This window comes from Lonchura striata, chromosome 3 (assembly GCF_050655825.1).
Source record: "Lonchura striata isolate lonStrDom1 chromosome 3, ASM5065582v1, whole genome shotgun sequence".
NCBI lineage: Eukaryota > Metazoa > Chordata > Aves > Passeriformes > Estrildidae > Lonchura > Lonchura striata.
In genome coordinates this window covers 59,859,962-59,881,205 of record NC_140705.1, presented here as the reverse complement: position 1 = coordinate 59,881,205, position 21,244 = coordinate 59,859,962, and the positions used below count along the sequence as shown (strand labels likewise).

The window sequence follows — 21,244 nt, the reverse complement described above, 5'->3', positions numbered from 1 at the left end:
AAAGACACAGAGAAAAATAAAAGTTAAGAGCAGGAGAGAAGCACGATGGGAGTTAACTTATATTTTTCTAGGAGGAGCTAATCAATAGCTTTAAAATGGTGTTTTACAAGGGTGGGAGGAATGACTTCAGTTGTCCTTAAAGGCAGACCATTCCCTAATGCTGCATTTTCAGTCAACTAATTTGACATAAAGGTTCTTATCACAAGGCATGCCACACCAGAATGTAAACTGACCAACTCACACTTCTCCCTTCTTTAGGGCAAACAGAGGTACCTGTCCCCATAAAGTCAATGGCAAGGCTAAGGATCTTTATTCCAAAAGAAGAGCTATTCCAGGGGTTGGAGGTGTTTGTGTTAATTGTGTTTTGTTTTGTTTTGTTTTGAAGGATGAAGGGATAGATCCCATTCATTTATTTGTCTTCAGTTTTTTCCCTTTAACTGAACCAGGAAAGTACCCAAAGAAAAAATTGAAAACTGTATCATGTGAAAGAAAGGGGGGAAAATCCCAAAACACCACTTTCAGACTACAGTATTGCCAAACACACAAACATCTCCCAGAAATGCTCTGCTGCTATTTTGAAATCCAACTGCAAATTACAGAAGTTTAATTAAAAAAGAAGGATCTGGTATACTGAGCAACTTAGAAAGTCAGACCTCAGGTAACTCACAGGGTGTAAGTAAGGAGGTAGTGCACGGCCCAGATATCCAGCCCTTGTTACTGCAACTGTCCCAAAACACTCCACAAACTCCTGATTCACCTGTGAGGAAAGCTGAAGTCAGGAGTGATGAAAGCTTACCTTCACCAGGCAGGTCAGCCTGAAATCCTGACTGTGCAAGAATTTCCATTCATCCATGCAAACCACTTGAAAAGGTGCAGACCAAACTACTTCTAGTTGATGGATTTGCTGGAAATTCAAATCCTCTCAAATAGAATGGGTGAACCACTTCTGACAAATGGCATTTGTTGAAATGCAGGCTGCAATAAACTGGGTAATAACTAAGAGCTGGGGAACAAGGACTGTAGCAAGCACTGGGATTGACTCAGAACTCCTTCAAAAACTAAATCCATATATTCACCTCTACCACTACCATAAAGCATAAAGATTAAGTTTACATTATTAGTAGGAGGACCCAATAGGCCATAACGCTTTCTTCTGTTTCTACCAAGAGAGAGTATAGTAAGTCACAAAGGAAAGGCAAACACAGGAACACCCTAAGAGAATCAGAATCCTTGGATCTGACCTTCTCTCCATATTCTCCCTCTGTCATCTTTTTTTTTCCCCTGCTTCCTGCACAGCTAGCTGTACTGCTGACTGCAGAACACTTACTGAAGAATGCATAATTACATCCCTTTAACCCCTTGCTGTCTCAGTGTATATATACTGTGCTAGGATCTAGGGTATTTAATATTCCCCTCCTCCTACCAAAAAGAATTAAAATAATTTGCACAGGCTACTAATCCCCAAAAATATAGGAAATACCACTGATAAGGTCCTATTCCCAGAGATTGCAACACATACAAATTAGACTCCCATGTTACTTCAATGCTAGTTGCTCTAGTGTATTCCTCTCTGCTACATTTAATTTCAGACTGCTCAAGTATACACACAGTAGAATCAGTGAAATGCAAGAACATCAACAAATGAACATTTCAGGCCCAGTAGCTTCTGTTCATGTGCTTTTCTACATGAATCTTGCAGTCTGCAAGTGCAACAAACTCTTTCACTTCCGTCATATCAATCCCTACTTTGAAAGAGCTCGAGAACCTACTCTTATGTCAGTGACAGTAATAACTTCCTGTGAATTTTGTTCTTCATTCAATGTCTAAGAAATAAGCAACTCTTCAACTTAACAAGTATTTTTGAATTTTTATGGAACTGGTATTCAATCTCAGGCTATAGTGCTTGTGCTTTGAAAAATTTAAGAACTAACATCTTCTGAAACAATGTTTTCTCATACAATCAGTAAATAAGTTTGTAGGCCCTAGCTGCTGATGTTAACAAGGACAAGAATTTTTTTCAAAATAACTTCAGAAGTACCAGCTGTTGTGTTTTAATGGACAGGAGACCTTAACTAATAGTCACACGAGACCATAGTGACAGTCAGATGAAAATAATGGAAAAACAGAAATCCTGATCTAAAAAACTACTTAAACAAAAAAAAGTCCATGGGCCATCAGCTAATGAGAATTTTGTTTTTCTTTTTCCCCTCCAGTCTGTCTCTATTTCCAGCTAGTCAGAGGAATGGCTGAAGGCTTAGAGTTCTGAATAAAGACACTACTGACCTATGAACCACTGGTTTCTAAATCAATCTTTCTTCACTTATGCATGGTTTGCAAATATATTGTTTGCATCAAGGCTTCTACCTGTGCTCAAGGATGCTGTTATAGCTCAGCAGAAGGCTACAAATGTTATCAAGGAGAGCTGTACTTTCTGGTCACTACAAGTAGAGCACAGGCTGCTGTGTACAACAGGTTTGCAGGCTGTGTCCAAGGGGCTCCAAACAGACACTGAAGGAGAGCAACAGGAGAGCAGCTGGGTAGTGCAGACGTTAAGAATTACTCAGCCTAATCTAAACTCACTGAAACCAGTGAACAAACCCACTTCCGAAAAATATGAACTGAGTCCTCTAAGATTAAGGAGAAGTGGGAAAGTAGAGTGAAATTTACATTCATTTGGGACTACTGTAGCTGTTGTTCATTGACTGACTTGGGAAAGGTCACCTTTTGGAAGAGATGCTACTGGTGTTGGAGTTCGGATTTTTTCTTCCACGTGGTTGTTTTTTTTTTTTAAACAGGCTCTCTCTAGTCTTTTCTTCTCATTCCAGATCAAAGACTGATATCACAGACAAGAAGCCAATATACTCTTTGACTACCATGGCAAAAAAGTAATAAAACATGCAGAGCTTTCTGATCTTCTATATGTTCTTTCATATCATGCATTATTACGGTTAAAACTGAACAAGTTTTATTTAAATTATTTTATTAAAATTGTCATATTTTGATGAGGCCAACAGAGATATGATGATTACAGCAACAAAAGGCCTACACAAAAGATGTTAAAAGGAATTGAGCAACTGAAAATACCAGGAACTCTGGAAAAACCTGCAGAAGGAAAAATTTTAAGTTGTTCTGAATTCTGCAAATACAGCACTAAGAACATTGAGTACCTAAATAATTAAAGTTTATCCTCTTTATTGAAACAGTCCATGTTTGAGAATTCATGTGAGTTTTAATGTTTAATTAAGGGATTTAAACCTCGTTTTAAGTGAAAATTCAGTACAACCTTACCAATGAACCCACGAGGTCACCTCCGTAATATATTCATGTTGGGAGATCCAGGACCTGGCTTTTACATAAGTCAGTTACTACAAACACACAGTTCAAATATCAGTCACAAGCACGTGAAAAATCAATTTACAAGGAGATGAAAAAATAAATGTTCTAGGAGATAGGATATGCTAATGAAAATTAGGGTAGTGTGTTTGCTTTTTGTCCACATCCAGGTTTTGGTTTCACATCCAGTGACTGCTGAGACATGTTTATTTAGTGATTAAAAAAGAAAAAAAGATTAAGCAGCAACTTTGAAAAGCGCTGTGTAGATAAAGATACGCCTGTTTTAGAAGCAATTAGTAATTTCTTATTCATGGAATGTAAACTGTTTTGTCTAATTTTCCCAGAATTTGCAGATTTAAGGGGAATGCAACTCAAAGGATGAAATTCATACCCATAAAGCCTAGAGATGAGAGTAAGCCTCTAGTCCAGCCTATTTAATATATGCAGTTGTACAATACTATATCCACACTTGGAGCAGATTTACCCATCATTGCCTTTTTTTTTGTTTAATATTTGAACAGAATTTTAAAAACACATAAAAGAAAAAACTTTTATAAATATATGTTATTGCCACATTCATCAACACTACAACACACCAACTCCAGGCTGGCCTGCAACACAGCCCACAGCTGCTGTTGGCCAGGAGTACGTACGGGCCTCATGCAGATCTTAGGAGGCCAGGGAGCTGAGATGCTTGTCCATCTGCCATCCACCCTGGAACTCCCTGAGGCAGCAAATATATGTCCCTTGAGTTTTAGATGCACCAAAGGTGTCTACAGGAATCACAAGGATGCTGAAGATGGATGTGGTGGGAAGAGCAGGAGCCTGCACAAACAACCTCCCCGCTCAGACACCGGAGCACAGTCTGCAGTCAGCTCTGTAGGTGAAAAAAAATCTCAGCATTTCGGTCCACTGTCCAAAAGCTGCAAGTCCATCCCACAGGAGATACCATTTACATCACCATTGCCACATGGCGTCAGTAAAAAAGGACAAAAAAATGAGAAATATCTGCCTTCTCCTGAGATGTCCTTGGAAGTTTTTAGGACAGAAGGATTTGTGATAGATACAGATGGACAAAGCAAGGTGCCAGTAAGCACCCCATAACAACAAATTCACAGTTAAAAAAAGGAAAGGAGGGGCTTGGGAGAAAATATGAATTCCAGGTTTGCTTGTTACCCTCCAAGTTTGTAACAGAGAGACCATTTGTGTCGGCAGGGATGACTGAATCCCTGTATCCACAGCATTTGACTGCACTTGGATATATGCCTCCTACTAGAGACTAAAATGAAAGCTATATTTTAGAGCACTGAAAAAGTGAAACAAAGCCTGCAGCTTGTGTTTATAGCAATACTTCTACTTGTCTAGATGTATTTCACCAGCTCCATATTAACAAGAAAGGTGGTAGATGTAAATACTGTGTCCTCAGGACTGTTCTGGATTTTTTGTTCCCCAGTCCTTCTACCATGAGGTGCATCTCTTTTGAAGGCAGCCAACAAAAATGCGACTTGTAAAGAGTATGGGGTGAAAACACTATGGCCAGAAGAGAAGATGGTCACAGAAATTAAAAGGCAAACCCCAAATATGTCCTCAATCCAAACACTCCACAATTATATCAAGGCTCGTGTGTGCTGACTTCAGCATCTGCTTCAATTAAATTACAAGAACAGACCAATCTGCATTGCTTCTTAGAGTGTTTCAAGAAAGCAGAATTGTTGAAAGAAACTAAAAATAATCATAAAAAGAAACCTTTTTGTCTAGTTTTAAACACATTAAATGGTAGCAACCAAGTCTGCCTGGAGGCTTGGCTCCAAGTTTTTGAAGACAATATCAAGGAGAGAAAGGGTTAAGTCCTGAAAAATAAAAGAGCAGCAGAGCAAATCTGTCTACATGTTTGAAAGGGCCTATAAAATGTTACAAGCAAAACAGGAAAGCTTGTGTTAATAATGCATAAACCAAAGGAGGGGGGAAAAAAGCTACCCATTTAATGGAATAATGCTTTTATCCCCGCAGTTAAAACGAAATAAACCATGACTATTAATCTGGTGCGGCCATGTAAAAGCGCAGTTTTTAAACATTTTCTAAGAGGGGAGCGCTGAGGGAACGCTCCGGCGAGCGGGGCCTCGGCCGGGCCGCGCTCGGCGCGCAGCTCCAGGCTGGGCTGGCGGAGGCCATTACCCGCCCGTCGCCATGGCGACGCTAACAGGGCGCCCGGCTTCAAAGACAAAGCTGTAATTTCAGACGCGCAGCAGCCAGAGGCAGCGGGGAGAGCTCCCGCCGCCTCACCAGCCATTACACAGCCGCCCTGCACGCTGCCCGGCCCGGCCGCAGGACACGAGCCGAGCTCGCTGCACCGACACCCTTCGGGTTTGCGGTGTCATTCCAGCCACCACCAACAAAAGTCGTTTTCGTTCTTTCATCCTATGTGAAAAGAGTGGGGATACTTGTGAGATTATCAGTTCTGGGGAGAAAACCCTCAGCAGGAAGGAAAAAGCTCACTTAAGTTTCGCCACTGTGTGGATAATGGCAATAAAAAGTAATGGTAGTGCAGAAATAACAGACATTAACTCAGCTTACACAGTGCTGTCTCATCAATGTGCTCTTATTAAACGTGACAAAAATATCCACTTGGAAATCAATCTGTAAAGCTGGCCTTGTAGCCTAGCAATAGTTCAGCTGCTGCCGGGGAAGCCACGGATCCATGGATGCACTTATAAAAGCGGCTGTGCCGCGTCTCCAGAAGGGAATGCGGCTCTTCTCCGAGGTGCCATGTTCCACTGCATCACAGCCATTCCCCAAAACCAAGATGAAAGTAACGCTGGGTTACCTTGCAAACCCCTGGGAGAGGGGGCAGAACAGGTGGAGAAAAGCCAGGTCCTTAAACAACCCAAAATTGGGAAGTATATTTTTTAATGTTAACACATACAGAGATGTGTGTATAATCAAACTGGTGTTACAAGCATAACTTGGTTATTGCCTAGTCTGAAGGAAATCTAACCCTGTTGTGCAGAAATAGGGACACTTTGCTTCTCTCTCAGTACAAAATGACTGTGAGGTTTTGTACCCTTACTGGAAAGGCACTCCCCACCTGAGGGAGCCCAGAAGTGTCCAGAGACACTTCTCACACTAAACCCAAAGGCAGCAGCGCAGAGCGCCCTGGTTAGCCAGCGAACACAGCCCGTGCACACAGCTCAGCCCAGCATGACATGCCAGCCCGAGAGCCCACGGGGTGAGCAGCAGCACAAGCCCCCACACCCCGTCCATCCCTGATCCACATTCTCCCAGCCCAAGGCACAGCAGGGGCCAGCACTTGCTGCTGGGTTTTGTCACTCTGTAAGGCTTGGAGATAGGTACTGCTCACAATCTTGAGCTGGATCCTGCACGGCCCTGGACCAATAACCCCAGACTGAACTTGGAGAAGCATCAGCTGCCTGATCTGCACTTGTTTAATCATGAATCTTTGAGTTCTGCGGAATACAAAACTCAGCTTTTGACAAACCTGAGCCCATGTTACTCAAAATGAGCACACAGAAATTGAGAATATGCAAGAAATTCAGACAGGTGTACAGAATGTTTAAGATTGCAGGGAAAAATAATAATTTTAAAAAGAGGAAGTTTATAAAAGGAGGAGGTTGGAGGGGTTTTTATGTTTCCATCTTCTTTTAAATAAAAAAACCCTTTTTTAAAAAACCCTTTGCACCATAGCTGATCACATATTTTGTTTCAAAGTTTCATCTTTAATGGATGCGGGTGGTGGAGAAAAAAATGTGTCAGACTAAGTCCTTTAATTACTTCTAAACTCTGGAGTTTCATTGCATGCTATAAGGAAGATAGTCTTTAGTTGTCCTGGCTAGCTGACTACTGCCCTCTGACCACATCTCCATGGAAATGGAGGTCAAGTGATCAGAATTCACACAGGAGGGAAAGTTTGGGTTTTTTTAGCAAAAATAAGGTAAAGAATTTAAAGGACACACTTGAGTCTGACCTATATTACTGTGAATATAGCATTAAAAACAAGCACTAGAAATCACTAGTTCTAACCAGCAAAAATTAAAGAGCTGAAGTGTAAGTATATGCAAGTACATGCATGGGTGCATTTCTCATCATTCAAAGGATTTGATGTAACCTCTGGTTCTTTGCAGAGGAGAAAGACAACTCTGTATGTAGCCAAATGGCCCCTCTCACACCGACCTGTGGTCTCAGTGCTGGAATGGCCAAAGCTTCCAGAGCTAAAAAAATCCCTGTATTTCATCATACCTCAGAATAGGAACAAAAATGCTGTTACTATGATTTCCAGTGGGGTAAAATGTCTAAAAAGCCCTGCAAGAAGAATCAGCAGTCATTTAGAAACATTGATGTGTATATGCAGTCTTCATAAATCTTATTTAAGCGTACAAGCAAAAAAAAGGAAAGTAAAGAAGACTGAGAGAAAATAGATTATGAGAGAATCCAAATGACGCCATGAGATGTTACTAAAAAAAAAAAACAAAAACAATTTGGCTAGGCCCTCCCAAACAACAGCAATAAAATCCACAGATTTTAAGGTTTTACAGCTTGTTTCAGTAAATTCTGAAGAGCTGTGCTGAAAATTGCACTGAAGTTTTACTTTTTTTCCCCCCACTTTCATGTAAGCATGATAATAATGACGCAACAAACATGATGGAAAAAAATACATTTCTAAGAAGCTTTCATTAAGCCATATTATTAAAATCTTGACATGAACTGCAAGTTAAAAAAAAAGAAATAAATAATCTGGAATTTTTCTTCCATCTCCACTCTCGAATGGAGTATCATATGAAAAGCTGCTACGGCTTTCAGTTTCAAGTCTAAACCTAAAAGATAACAGTGTGCATTAAGTTTTATCCCACACCATAATGAATTAGTTCACTAGGGTCAATGTCTGTAGTTAATCCATACACCACCTTATCTACCTATTTCATCTTATTTTGATTGTAACAATTGAGTTAAAAAATCTCAGATCACTTCCATTCCTTTATTTCCATACTTTTCAAAAGCAACAACTGGATACTGAATAATTTGCAGTTTAAGAAACAAAAATAGTAACATTTTAGATCACTTTCATTACCTTTTGTACGAAATGCATTGGGAAATTTCATCAGCTATGATCCTGTAAATATACATGTGAATCTACACCTTATTCTATGGCATGAAACAAGCTTTGTCTGCTACACTAAATCCACTAGTGTATATTCAGCAAACCTTACTAAAGCTTACTGATACATAATGTATTACTACATGCAAACATAAATACAAATGCTCATGTATGCTTATCTTTATATTACTTCCCAAAATGATAACTTCAATCAGAAGGTGGAAGACAAACCATTATGTGAATCTCCACCTTGAAGGGAAAAAACCAGAACAAAACCACCAAACTCAACACCACACACTGATACAAATTCATGCAATTTAGCTATAATGTAAAACAAATGATTCAGGATGGCATATTTTCCTATCCTAATGCAATTATTCAAATGTGCCTCAAAATTCAGGTCCTAAGTCTTATTTAACACAGTAAATCTCACAATAAGGTTAAGATGATTAAAAGGATCATCTGCAATTGTATGCATGGAAGGAAAGAGATCAAAAGCCTAAAAACTGGGAACTGAAAGTAGCCCTTTCCTGGCATTATCAGCTTTTCTATCTTCATTTCAACATTCTATGATGCTTCATCTCCAAAATTACACTGCCAATTCAAACAGGATCATCTTTACAAAGTTTTGTGTTTGAAATTGAGTGGGAATTGGCACAGAATAATCTGTGTGGTCTTAGCAGCAGGTTAAAATGTAAATGCCTTCCAAAGACAAATGTCGACACCCCCTCTGCTTGTGTGTGTGTCTGTGTATATGTATTTTTAAAGGTAAATTGATAATGTAAACTTATCTACATGAAACACACTTCAAAAGCACTTCTCACATACAGCACAATACAGCACAGTTTGTGTAAAAAGTCACTATATACCAGTCTTCAAGAGAAGATTAATAGTGAATCTGAGATGTATGGCTCAGCAAAGGAAGGAAGGTTGTGGAGGTTTGAGTAGTACAAGACATTAGGTTTAAAGAAAACACATTTAAAGAACGTTTAAAAACCCATTTCAAACCTCAAAAAAATGCCACCAACAAAAGAACACTACTAAAATGTGTGAATGGCCTCACAGTACAGGACTGAATTTATCATTATTTGAACACAGTATTATGAAACAAACAATATGTTACAAACACTTCCCATTTGCACTGTGATGGCAGCTAGAATCCCCAGCAATTATGGACACACCATAAACAATCAGAAAAAGCACTGTGAAACCTGGCCTAATCTTAACACTATTGACCGTGACTGCACAAACATCTGCTCACACAGAAACAGCAGCTGACCAGGAGCACTCAGGAGTCAGTGTCACATCAAAGACTGGTAACTTTTTTTTCTAAACATGAAAGCTGCAACAATAGCACCAGAAACCAACATGTTCCCAGCGAACAGGAATGGAGGGAGGAAGAAAAAGAGAAGGAATCTACTGCTAGGCTTCAGATATTGCTGGTCAGAGTGAGTTACTGTGTTTAGCCAAGGTTATGAAGCTGAGGTCATACTTCACAACGGTTGGACAAGCAAAGGAGTTACTCAAAAGAAAAAAAAATCCATCTTACAGGAAGACTTTTGGCAAAAATAAAGAAAAAACATTTACAGTGTCTCAGGTACTTCCTGAAATGATATTCAAGTGAGTAATACTCCTTTGTCTTACTTTCTGCGGTGTAATCCCCATGTTCACACAGGCATGAACAAAGACATGCACCAGTGAATACATTAAGCTTTGGAATTTATAGTATGCTATCAACTCAAAATTTACAAACAACCAAGCAGATAAGATATCTGTGCTTTTATACACTATACATGTATGTACACACATTATGTAAAATGTTCAAACAGTAAAAATTGATCCCCAAATAAAAAAAAAAAAATCCCTACCACTTTAGAGACAAATTCTCAAATGCAGAACCTAAAGGCACTGACTTTGAATTTGAGGCAGATTAAAAGACAGCCAGTGCAGTTACTGTCCCTGCAGCAGGTACGTCTGAGCCATGCATGCAGAGGCACCAGTGCTACTACAGTTTACAGCCTTGCACATTCAAGTAACCTTGGGAGCTTCCAGCTCTCATTTCAGGCTGCTAGATTTGGTGGTTCAGGGGCTACCACAAGTGCAGTTCAGTCACCCTGGCTAGGAGGGCAGCAGCCTCTGTGGAACGGATCAACATGAGTCATAGGTGGTAAGGAAATAAAAATTAAAATGCTTCAACCACCCAAATTAAATCTAGTTTCTTAATTTCTGAATCAACACCAATACTATTGTAGTATTGGGAGGTATATGATGCAACTTCTCATGGCTTCAAAAAACATTGCAGGAAAAATGCTACTAATACTTTACTATCCCACTTAGAACAACATTGGCCTATTAACTACAAGTTTTTGCAACCTTAACCACTACTGGGATCTATAATCCCTTAGCAGGTTTCCCACATAAATTTCATGTAGAGGTCAAACTAAGTATTTCTTTTTGCATTTGTAAATTTTCTTGGATCATAAATTAGCCATTTTGTTATTACATGGATGTTGTAAACATTGTAAATGTAAAGTATTTTGAATCTGGAAAAGGTGATGAACAGTCAAGTATATTTTTAATAATACTTAGTCAAATTACTTTTTATACTTCAATAACAACCTGAAACAGTTTTTATAAATAAATATGATCAATTTTTCAGGCAAAATCAAGTACTTCTGTAAAGCACTAAAGACAAATTAATAACAACAGGTCCTTCTCTTCATGTTATAAATATTAAGAATACCTAATTCAAGAATCTGTAATTTTGGTTTCAATGTTTCAGCTTAATCCTACATGGACAACACATGCCCAGGGATGTTCTGCACTACTTTAATCGCACTTTTTTCCCAAAATGGGACTAAAAGTTAATGTACAAGTTGACTCTAGGACAATGAATCACTTTGAGCACCCTACATGACGTCCTGGTTTAACTGAAGTCAGATGTAAAATGTGGGCTAGGATGTGAGCACACAAAATTCCCTCCCCTGATAAAATCACCAATGTCAGTGGTGCTGCGGTGGCTCGCACTGGTTTTGAGCCATTATTCTGACTGACACAAAAGAGAGGCCACAATGGGAGGCTCTGGATACAGCAGCTACAGAGCATGTTTTGCACCTCAGAAACACACAGAAATACATATACTTGATCTCTCTATACATAAGTGTTGAGTGAAAATGGTTCTAGCTACAGGTTTACAAAGAGTGTTAAGGGGAAAAAAAAACCAACCTAGCAACTGCACTTGATCCAAAATTAAAATAACTTGGAAAAAATAGCAACTTCTTCCAACTCTGCATGTAATGGCTAAGAAAAACCTTTGAGATAGCTTAGTCACTTCTTTGCAACTTGAAGCTTTTTTCCTTTTATTCTAGGCTTAAACAAAGTTCAGTGGGGCATCAAACTGCCTCAGTTTTAAATTACAGTCTGTACTTTAAAATAGAATGCATGCACCACATGTTCCTGAAGCTAGAGGGTGGGAGTGTTATTCACTGAAAATTGAAGGCTTGTTGAGTCAATAATCTTCTTTCACAGAGTAACAATTTTCAGCTAAAATTTCTTGACCCAAACAAAGGAAAACAAGATCATTCAGTTATTTTACAATGTTGCAAAAAAGAGAAAGGAAAAGTGGGAAGGAGGCACACCAGTTTTATCCTACTTGATGTAAAAACAGTGCAGAATTTAATTCACAAGTATTACATACTCACATTTCTTTTTCACGGTTTACCATACTCCCAAACACATATTTTCAGGCAGAGACGTGAACAAATTCAGGACAGATTTGCTATCATGTACTACACACATCTATCAGCTGGCAACAGCATTTGCCTCCCAGGAATTAAAAATAATCAATTTATAGGATTTTTTTCTCTTCTTTCTCAAATCACAACCAATACTCTGTATTTTTAATACAGTACTTAAATTTAGATCAAATTTTGTATTTGCTTACCTGCAAAGAATTCAACAAAGATTACAAAAAAAGAGGGTCACTGCACTATCTTCTCCTTTAATACTGGTTTGTACTTACAAGAAAGGCTACAGTGGTAATTAATATTTACATGATGGTAGTACCCACAGCCCTGATCATGATTAGGGCTTACTGGGCTAAGCTGTATATAAATGTCACCAGAGTCCCTCGTCCTAATAGTTTAATCTCTGAGAAAAGAAGAGTTACCTCCTGCTCCCAATCACAGTTGCTCAAGTAGTGCTGGGAAGTGTTTTCCTGGTCTATTAAGACTTCACCCATTAAAGGCATTTGTTCAGGGTGTGCTGTTGCTTGAGATGACTTTCCAAGCTACTTCATATTCTAGAAGTGGGACAGAGAATCTGGATTCCCAAACCCTCCCATGTATTTTCCTCACAGTCTAACCAACTGAGATCCATCTGAAATTATGCTGTTCCATGAGCCAAGTGTATCTAGTTTTGGATTTCATTCACTATTAATTCCCAACAGAGGTCCTGTGAAATCTAATTTAGTACCTGCCTTCTACAACAAAAAAGGTGCGTCAACTGGAGGAAAAACTGTCCAGCTCTCTAAACATCTTTCAAAGGCTCATTAAAATGAGGTAGAACAGAACTGTGAAGCAGTTAATAAAATCAGGAAGGGATTGCTGATGTGCTCTTTTCCATGGTACCAAGCATAATGAAACAAGACAACTGACATCCTAAAAAAGTTTATCTGTCCAAGCAACAGTATGTATTATTTTGAGCTCTGAAGCTCATGCAACTATAGACGTGTAGAATCACAACCAGCTTCGTCGGATCACAGCACTCCAAGATTCAAGTGGCATTCTATCTCCACTTCTGGCTACTATTTTGTTTTGCATAGGAATTACTCTGCCTCAATGAAAACACCCAGTGAATAACTGATGATGAATGAATCCATAAACTCTGAATTCTGAACGATCTAGCAGAGCAGTGGATTCCCTCAATTCCAGATACAATCTTCCCCTTCCAACACTGTATGACCTCCAGAAAGCACAAGATAAACCTAAGTTAAAACACTAAATCTACAATTTCCTTACAGTTTACATGGATGCAGGTGAGGACCACCACAACCCCACCTTGTCCACAGCCTCCGTGGTGTCACAGCCTCATGCTCTGCCTCCACACTTGCACTCACGGGCTTGCATTTAGCAGCTTAGGGATGGGAGCTGGCAGAAATGTCACCTTACAAAAAGAAGTGAACTGTCTTCAGTCTGTCTGGGGCTCTGTGACTGCTATAGGGCCTGACTGTGAACACTGGAATCTGCTGTGCCACCATGTCTCAGCTGACAGGATGACAGCATCTCAAACCCTTCCAGCAAGATCATAGAGTCATTTAGGATGTGGCTAAAATCAAAGCTGCCGTGGCCCCCACTGTCTGTCCCCTTTCCCATCACGGCTACTGATTTCCATCTCCTCATCTGAGGTGGCTCTGATGCCCATGCAGTTACTCAGTGATTCAGTCAAAAACTAACCCAGAAATAGAGAGAGATTATTTTTCATCTGGTTCAGTTCCCCAAGTCAAATCCATGGCCAATCCCAGAAGCAACAGTGGAGGAGATGGGAAGGCACAATGTATGGTGGGACACACAGCAGGACTGCAGCTGCCCTGGCTTCCAACACCTCAAGATGCCACAGAGCTTTTACCTGTAAGTAGCAACAAAAAAGCCGTAGCAGAAACCTGTCTTTCAAAAGCTTGGCAACCTTGGGCCATTTGACCTCATAGCTCAAAGAAGCACACCTGACACTGGGCAAAAAGGACCTTATTAAAACAAAGTAACAGCAAAAACAGTAGCAGCTATCTGAAATTACTTTAACACTCAAGCCAATTAAAAAAAATTATATTAATTAATGTTTTCTGTTCCTCATTCTAGCAACGCAATCCAATGTGAACATTTATAAATGCACTTACTAAAGACAAAATAAAGGATTAGTCTTCATACACACACAGCCTACTGCTGACATAAGCTCCTCTACTGCAACAACAAATCTGCAGATACATCCTTTGGAAGCTTTTTCCTATAAGTCTGCTCCAACTTTCTCACAATAGAAAAAATGTGTATTTTGCTATTATCCCTTAAGTCTTGATAAATATGTTCTGTAGTAGTTGCTCTCCAGACAATTTCATTCAGGCCTCTCCCCCTTTATTCCTCCACTCTAATAGGGAACAGTTTCTGTTTATGACTTCCTTTCCTTCACAGAGTTCCTAACTCCCATGTTTTCTCAAAGGCTTGAGATTTCCTTCTAATTGTGACCCCAACAAAAGTGCTTGGAGCACTATTCTGTGCAACTTTTCATTTGGGCTCTCAGTGACTCCACATGGTCAGAGACCCACAGGTCAAACCCTCCAGATATCAGAGCAGTTAGGAAAAGGAAAGCAAGCATTGTATAGAATCTGACAGGCCATTAGAAGTAGCTAATAAAGCCATATTTTGTTTGTAGCCATTTGTTACCAACCCACATTACAAATTTGTCTGCTTTGAACTTTATGGGAACATTCATGCCAGGACTTTTATATACAATGTGTGAAGGAAACGGAACAACTATTGAGCTGTTTAGCTGTGCTTACTGTGACACAAACCTGCTGAAAAAACTCCCCCAAAGGGTGACACAAGCCAGCATTCAGTGCTGCAGAAAGTGGCCAGCTCCTCTTCGAATCCATCAAAGGGAAATTCTTTTTTTAAAGCCACATCAGAGAAAACCATTCACCATTTAGTATTACATCTCTTTTGTTGTTTTTTGACACTTGTATAAGCTTGCTATATAGCTGCTGTGATTTTACACAATGCCCTTAAGAAATAAAAAGATAACGGGCAAATTGTATAAATACCAGAATACCATGAAACTAGAAATAACTAAATTTTATTAAAAGCCTAACACCACAGCTATAATTTCAAGCTTCACTGTACAGAGACAACTTACTGACTACTATCCTGAAGAATCACATTACCCAAAAATAACCTTAAGAAGCCATATTGAGTATTACCAAAATGAAGCTAACTAGGAATACTGAACAAGGAACAGTGATCAAGGGTTTTCATAAGCAGTCTAAAACAGAATACAGAACTCTCCCGCTTCAGGGAAAAACCACCATGTTCAAACCATTATCCCAAATGGACTTATATTAAAGCTTTTAATGTATGTATCATCAAAAAAACCCTTGTTGCTGCATACAAAGAATTGAAGTTGTTTTTAAATTTGAAAAACAAAACAAACAAAAACCTGACAACACAGAATTACAGAATTACAGCATCCTCCATTCCCCTCCACATGAAAACAGCAGTGTTTTTTGAGTGTATGAAGTGTTCTCAACATCAAAGCTTTTCGTCTCAGTAACAGCATTTGGGACCAACTTACAGTTTAAGCTCTGTGGCCAAAATGGTTAACATTCACTGTTAATACAACCAGCTTACTCATACCTAGAATAATTATGAGCTACTAAATATACCAAACACTCTGGGACACAGATAATACCCAATACTCTGCTTAAATATCATGATCCTTGAGATAGGACAGAGCATGGATTAAAAGTAGGACAATTGTTTAAGAAAAAACACAGCAAATTAGCAGAACATTAGCTGATAAATAACTTTACTTCTCTCTCCCCTAATAAACACTGTTCATAAAAAAACTGGTAGATAAAAAGTCCTTTTTAGTATCCCTGCTTTTTAAACTAGGTAGTTATTGCCAAAACAGTTTAATGTCCACAGGAGCTACTATTTTTAAGGTAACTGCCAGCATCCATTTTTGAGAACTGTTCAGACAAAAAAAGGGCTCCTGAAAACTGTCAAATTAATACTAGGTTCAAAGCAAATGGGTATCTTTTCTCATGCCAGTTTCCATAGCTTTTCCTGAGACTTGCATGTCTTAAATATCATGTAAAGCATTTGTAGCACCTATACTCTCCTAGGTGCCAAAGATGTAACTTTAAAATGCTATGAAGATGTTTATTGCCCTATTTTTAGTGATTTACAATTGCGCTGTGTGCCAGAGGTAATATATACAACATACTACCAGATTTCACAAATAAATGTGATATCTTGATACAGTAAACTTTTCAGAGAGATCTCTGCCAACTGCAAATGAATACATACCCAGTGAACCACAGGAAATATCTTAACATGTTTCTGATACATTATTCCCAGCCAGAGGCCACATAGTTTATAAAGTTTTCATCATTTAAGCTGAACATATTCTAGTTGGTTTAAATTCATGCTGGTTTATACCAACAAACAAGAAAATCCCCAAACCAAAAGGAACACACAGAGACAAGGCTAAGTACTTTGTCCATTACAAGACCTTCAGAAATGCAAGCAGCTGCAATGTCTTCACAACATATATCCATTTGTGCTGTTTCCCTCACAGCAGAATGTATAGAGCTCAGAAAAGCTGATAAATATTAGTCCAAAATAATTCCCTAATCAAAAATCAACCTAGCCTAAGTATTGCTGTTATTCCTGCTTCTACACTTGTGTAGTAATAGACAGTAGCAGAATTAACATGTCAAACTCATTACTGATAATCAGGGTTTGGAACAGACAGCTCTTGGTAACAGTATTCTAAACCAGTATCTACCAAAAACATTTGAAAAAGGACACAGAAAAAAGCCTCCTCCTCACCAGATTGGTTTGTGCAAGTATGGAATTCCTAAAGTTAAAAAATCAATCAATTTCCTCTATGAAAGTACAAATGTGTAGAAGCACAGAACATGCATGTGCTGTTCTGAACCAGAACAAGCCTAAGCCAAGTCCACTCACATACAAGCTATCTGTTTCCGTATTTTTAAAAACAATTTTTCATCAACCTTATTTAGTATTTCTTCTTTCACTCCTTCTCATCTGCTCATCCCAGATACAATGAACTGATATGTAAAGTGCTTTCACTTTTAAAATACTGAAATAAACATTATTTTCTTACTGGTAAACTCGATGGTCTTTCTTGCTGGATTAGATTCAAGTCTTCATGGTTAGGCTTTCCTGGGGCCATAGGGGGTTGAGATCTGGTTCCATAGCCTTCCTGAGACATGTCCTGCAACAACAGTTGTTAAAGAATTATTAACCTGACTCAGTAATTATAATTAAATCTGCATCATGGAAGGGTGAAAATAAAACATCTGAGTGCTGATGGGTTTTTTTGACTCGAAGTTTTTACTGGTTAAACCTTTCTGATAAAAGTACCAAGTCCACACAGGTACTGCTATGACATGTGCTGTTTGTAAAGAAAACCAGCAGGGAATCATACCACTGGAACATGGGAAAACACAAAACCAAACCACTTAAATGACCCCATTTTACTGTAAGAGTTAGCAGCAAGCATAAACATTCATCCTACTCTAAGACGTCTTCTCAAGTGTTTTGATAAAATACTGAGCCAGGTGGAAGACTGGAATTGAAAATAGGATTACAATCACACTGTGTAATCAGACTCCTGTAACAACCCCGGATTTACCATCAGTACTACTGGCGCAAATTTCAAACCCTGGCCATCAGGTCATAGCGCAGCACAGTCACTGCATCTGCTGAAGGCATATTCTGTTTGAAGGGTTAGAGGGCACTTGTATTTGATCAAACATAGCTCCAGTATCCTCAGGATTTTCCTCCCTACACAGGCCCAACCAGTTGTAGCTAATGGCCCAACACTATACCCACCATGCACAGGTGGGGGGATCAATAAAAAACCTCCTGTCCTGCACCCCATCTGCCACCCCCCAGCACAAGCTCACTTCACACGCAGAGATACTTGCCCATTGCAAAGCCTTAAATTCAGGCTTCATTTTAGCTTCTATAGCAGCTTCTACATCAGCTTCTTTAGGGAAAACAACAGAAAACTCGATACTGACTTCAGAATGTATAACTGGCAGGGAAAGTTGAAGAACCAGTTCCTGCTAGAAAAGCTATCTCACCTTTTTTCTTTGTTTTTAAACTATTTAACTCTCCTCTCCCCTTTCCTAGTTTACTACCAGTTCAGTTTGCTTCAGCCACCCTAAGGCCTTCGATTTGGTGCTATACCTGAAGCAGGCAGGAGTTGCAAGGCACAGAAGGACAGGGCAAGCTGCCCTCTGCCCCACCCCACCTTTCTGCTGCCTGCGCAGGGCTGCTCAGGCAGCCCAGTGCCACAGCCACAGCTGTGGCTCATGCACAGACTCCAGAAGGCAGCTGACTGGCAGAGCAGGAAAGCTTTCTGTCTCTGGTTTTAGCCCAGCTTCTGACAGAGAGAAATTTGTTAACAACTGTACCATTTCCATTCAGCCCCTTCCACCCATTTGGACTCTTAGAGATTATTTTAAGGGATGCAGAAAATTCAATGGGGCTAATTAAACAAACCCCAGCAAACCTGATACGATATAAACCCAGCAATAAATGACCCTATCCCTAAGCCTGTGCCAAGTAAAATCAAGAAACACTTAAAAGGCCAGCACTTCAATGTGGTTACCAGCAGAGGGTAACAATTAGGCTTAAGGGTGACAAAGGCTGATGGCTGAATGATTATTATCCCCTGTGACCCCCCGCACTCCCTCCCGCCCAGATTTCCACTTGTCACACAGCTCTCCTGCTGCGCACACCAGCAGGTTCCTGTGGATTAACAGTGAGGTTTAAAATCAACAAATGGCACAAGGCCTCCATTCAGCAGCCTTCACCCCAGTACAAAGGAGTAGAAAGGTGCAGGACAGCTTCACAATAGGCAAACAAATGAGCAAACCTCTGCTTTCCTTTTTATTTAAAAATGTGCACGCACACACACGCGCGCACACACACAGATGCACACACACTCACCACGCTCATGCATGCTGGGGTTGTCACTACACAGGCACTCCCAACAAACCTGGCAACCCCAGATTTCAAGTTCTAATTCAGTGTTCAACGCTGTTCTTCCTAATTCTTAAAAAAATTACACCAAATAAAAAACACTTGTCAAAACAACAACAACAAAAGCCACCAGTTATACCAAGAGTGGTGAAAAAGGATAAATGGGATGTTAAGTTTAGGAGATGTCATTGTAGAAACACAAATGTTCCCTTTTCCAAACAGACACTACAGGATTTTTCTGGGAAGCAAAACATGGTTTTTTTATATTCTGAAAAATCAAGAGCTATTACTTTCTTACAAAGTACCAAGCATGGGTTTTCCCACATGTTTGCAAGGTTTTTACCTTGCTTCCTGCTGAAATTTCCAGGGAGATCAGAGCAGGGGAGAGAAGAGACAGCATGCTTTCTCATGAGAAATACTGCAGGTTGAATGGAATTTACTTTTACCTGTGTATTTGAAGACTGTGTATGAAATGTCTTTCTACACACTGAGGAGCACATTGAAAACCCCCAACACAACACCCTTTGTCTTTTTAAATACACTGTTTTCTTAGAGCTTTCCTTTCTGTCTGTAAAAAATCAAATCCATTTGCTGAATTGTAGGTGAGGTTTGCAAACACAGAGACATTTGTGTTTGTTAATGATGCAGGCACCTGTGCGCTCCAAATGGGACTGAGATTACAAACTCTTACATTCTCTGTAAAGCTATGTAGATACTTGGATCACTAGAAACTTGGAAAGCGGCTCTTGAGAAATAAAGGATCAGTTTGCTCTCAGTAAGTTGCAGGCTTGGGAATCTCCCAGATGAAATATGCATGGGACTGTGTGTATAATTTTATCTGTTTATATACATGTATTGTCCAATAAAAACAGTCCATTTATATCCTAAACATAATGATTAAATAATAGCATATTTCACTAAGAGGTTGGCCTCATAACCAAAGCAGTGCTTAGTATCATTTTCACTGAAAAACAGAAGAGAGAAAATCCCTACTGCCTTTCTTCAGTTCTGCATTTGGAAATTTTGTTAACATACAGCATATTACAGAATAGCTACAACAGATTTTGAGAGATAAATAAGAAATAAGGACAGAAGTATTAGAGTAAATTGTCTGTCACAGAGGAAATGCATGGAATTGGCAATTCTCACAGCTTTGAAAGGTCATTTTTCTTCCTAGCATCTAGGAATGGATTTATCGGGGACTGAAGAGAGGAAACATAAGGGGAAGAGAAACATGTTACCACGTGTTGTGCTACAGTCATGGCTGAGGAATTCCCATTGATACTGGGGCTCAGTCTTCTGGGATTCCTGACTTTTTTTTTTTGTTTGACTCCCAGTATTCCATCCATCACTGACATCAGCTTTCAAAATAAAGCTTATGACTTTTTATCAATCACAGAAAATCCTTCCTCCCATAGATGAGCATGTGTGTAAGACAGAAATCCAGGCTTTTATAAACAGAAGGCTACAAGTTTCCACTCAGAACTTCCCAACTTGGCACAAATCCAATCATATCATAGCTGTTACAGCACAAACTGTCAACAAAGTTGTAAAATAACTAAAGTCAGGGTTTCCCCCATCAGATTTTAGAAAAGCACAAGGACAAATAATCAACAAGGCATAAACATATATTCAAAATAGCTGAGGTTTAGACTTTTTTAGAGTTTTAAAAACACATTTATGATTAAAGTAGGTAGACAAAAATAAAGGACTAGACAGAGCCTAAAGCCTATATATTGGTTAAGCGGCTCAGAAATTGATCCATAAACAATTATTATATTTGGGAAGCAACAATAATAACAACAACCAATTGCTTATAATTCACAGAGCCTGGATTAGTTATTCATCTCCTATTTATGTGCACTTTCAGCTTTTTCTGCACATTGAGGTATATGGAGCTTAGGATTTGTGTAGTCTAAGGAGTAAGGGAGGAAATGGGATATTTTTCATCCCTCTTGTTCTCGGTTACTGTATTCATCTTATAGAATTTCAAAGTCTCTAATTCTGGTGTGGGATT

At 39.3% G+C, this 21,244-nt stretch overlaps 1 protein-coding gene across 9 annotated transcripts in view; it reads right to left on the bottom strand.

Annotated features, from left to right (window-relative positions):
* ARID1B (AT-rich interaction domain 1B) overlaps window positions 1-21,244 on the bottom strand; it is a 325,659-nt gene that overhangs the window by 207,976 nt on the left and 96,439 nt on the right. For all 9 annotated transcript variants that reach the window (XM_085575256.1, XM_021532087.4, XM_085575257.1 and 6 more), the window contains one exon: window positions 17,339-17,449. In XM_085575256.1, coding sequence (XP_085431382.1) covers window positions 17,339-17,449 — 111 coding nt within the window. The remainder of the gene's footprint in view (window positions 1-17,338; window positions 17,450-21,244) is intronic.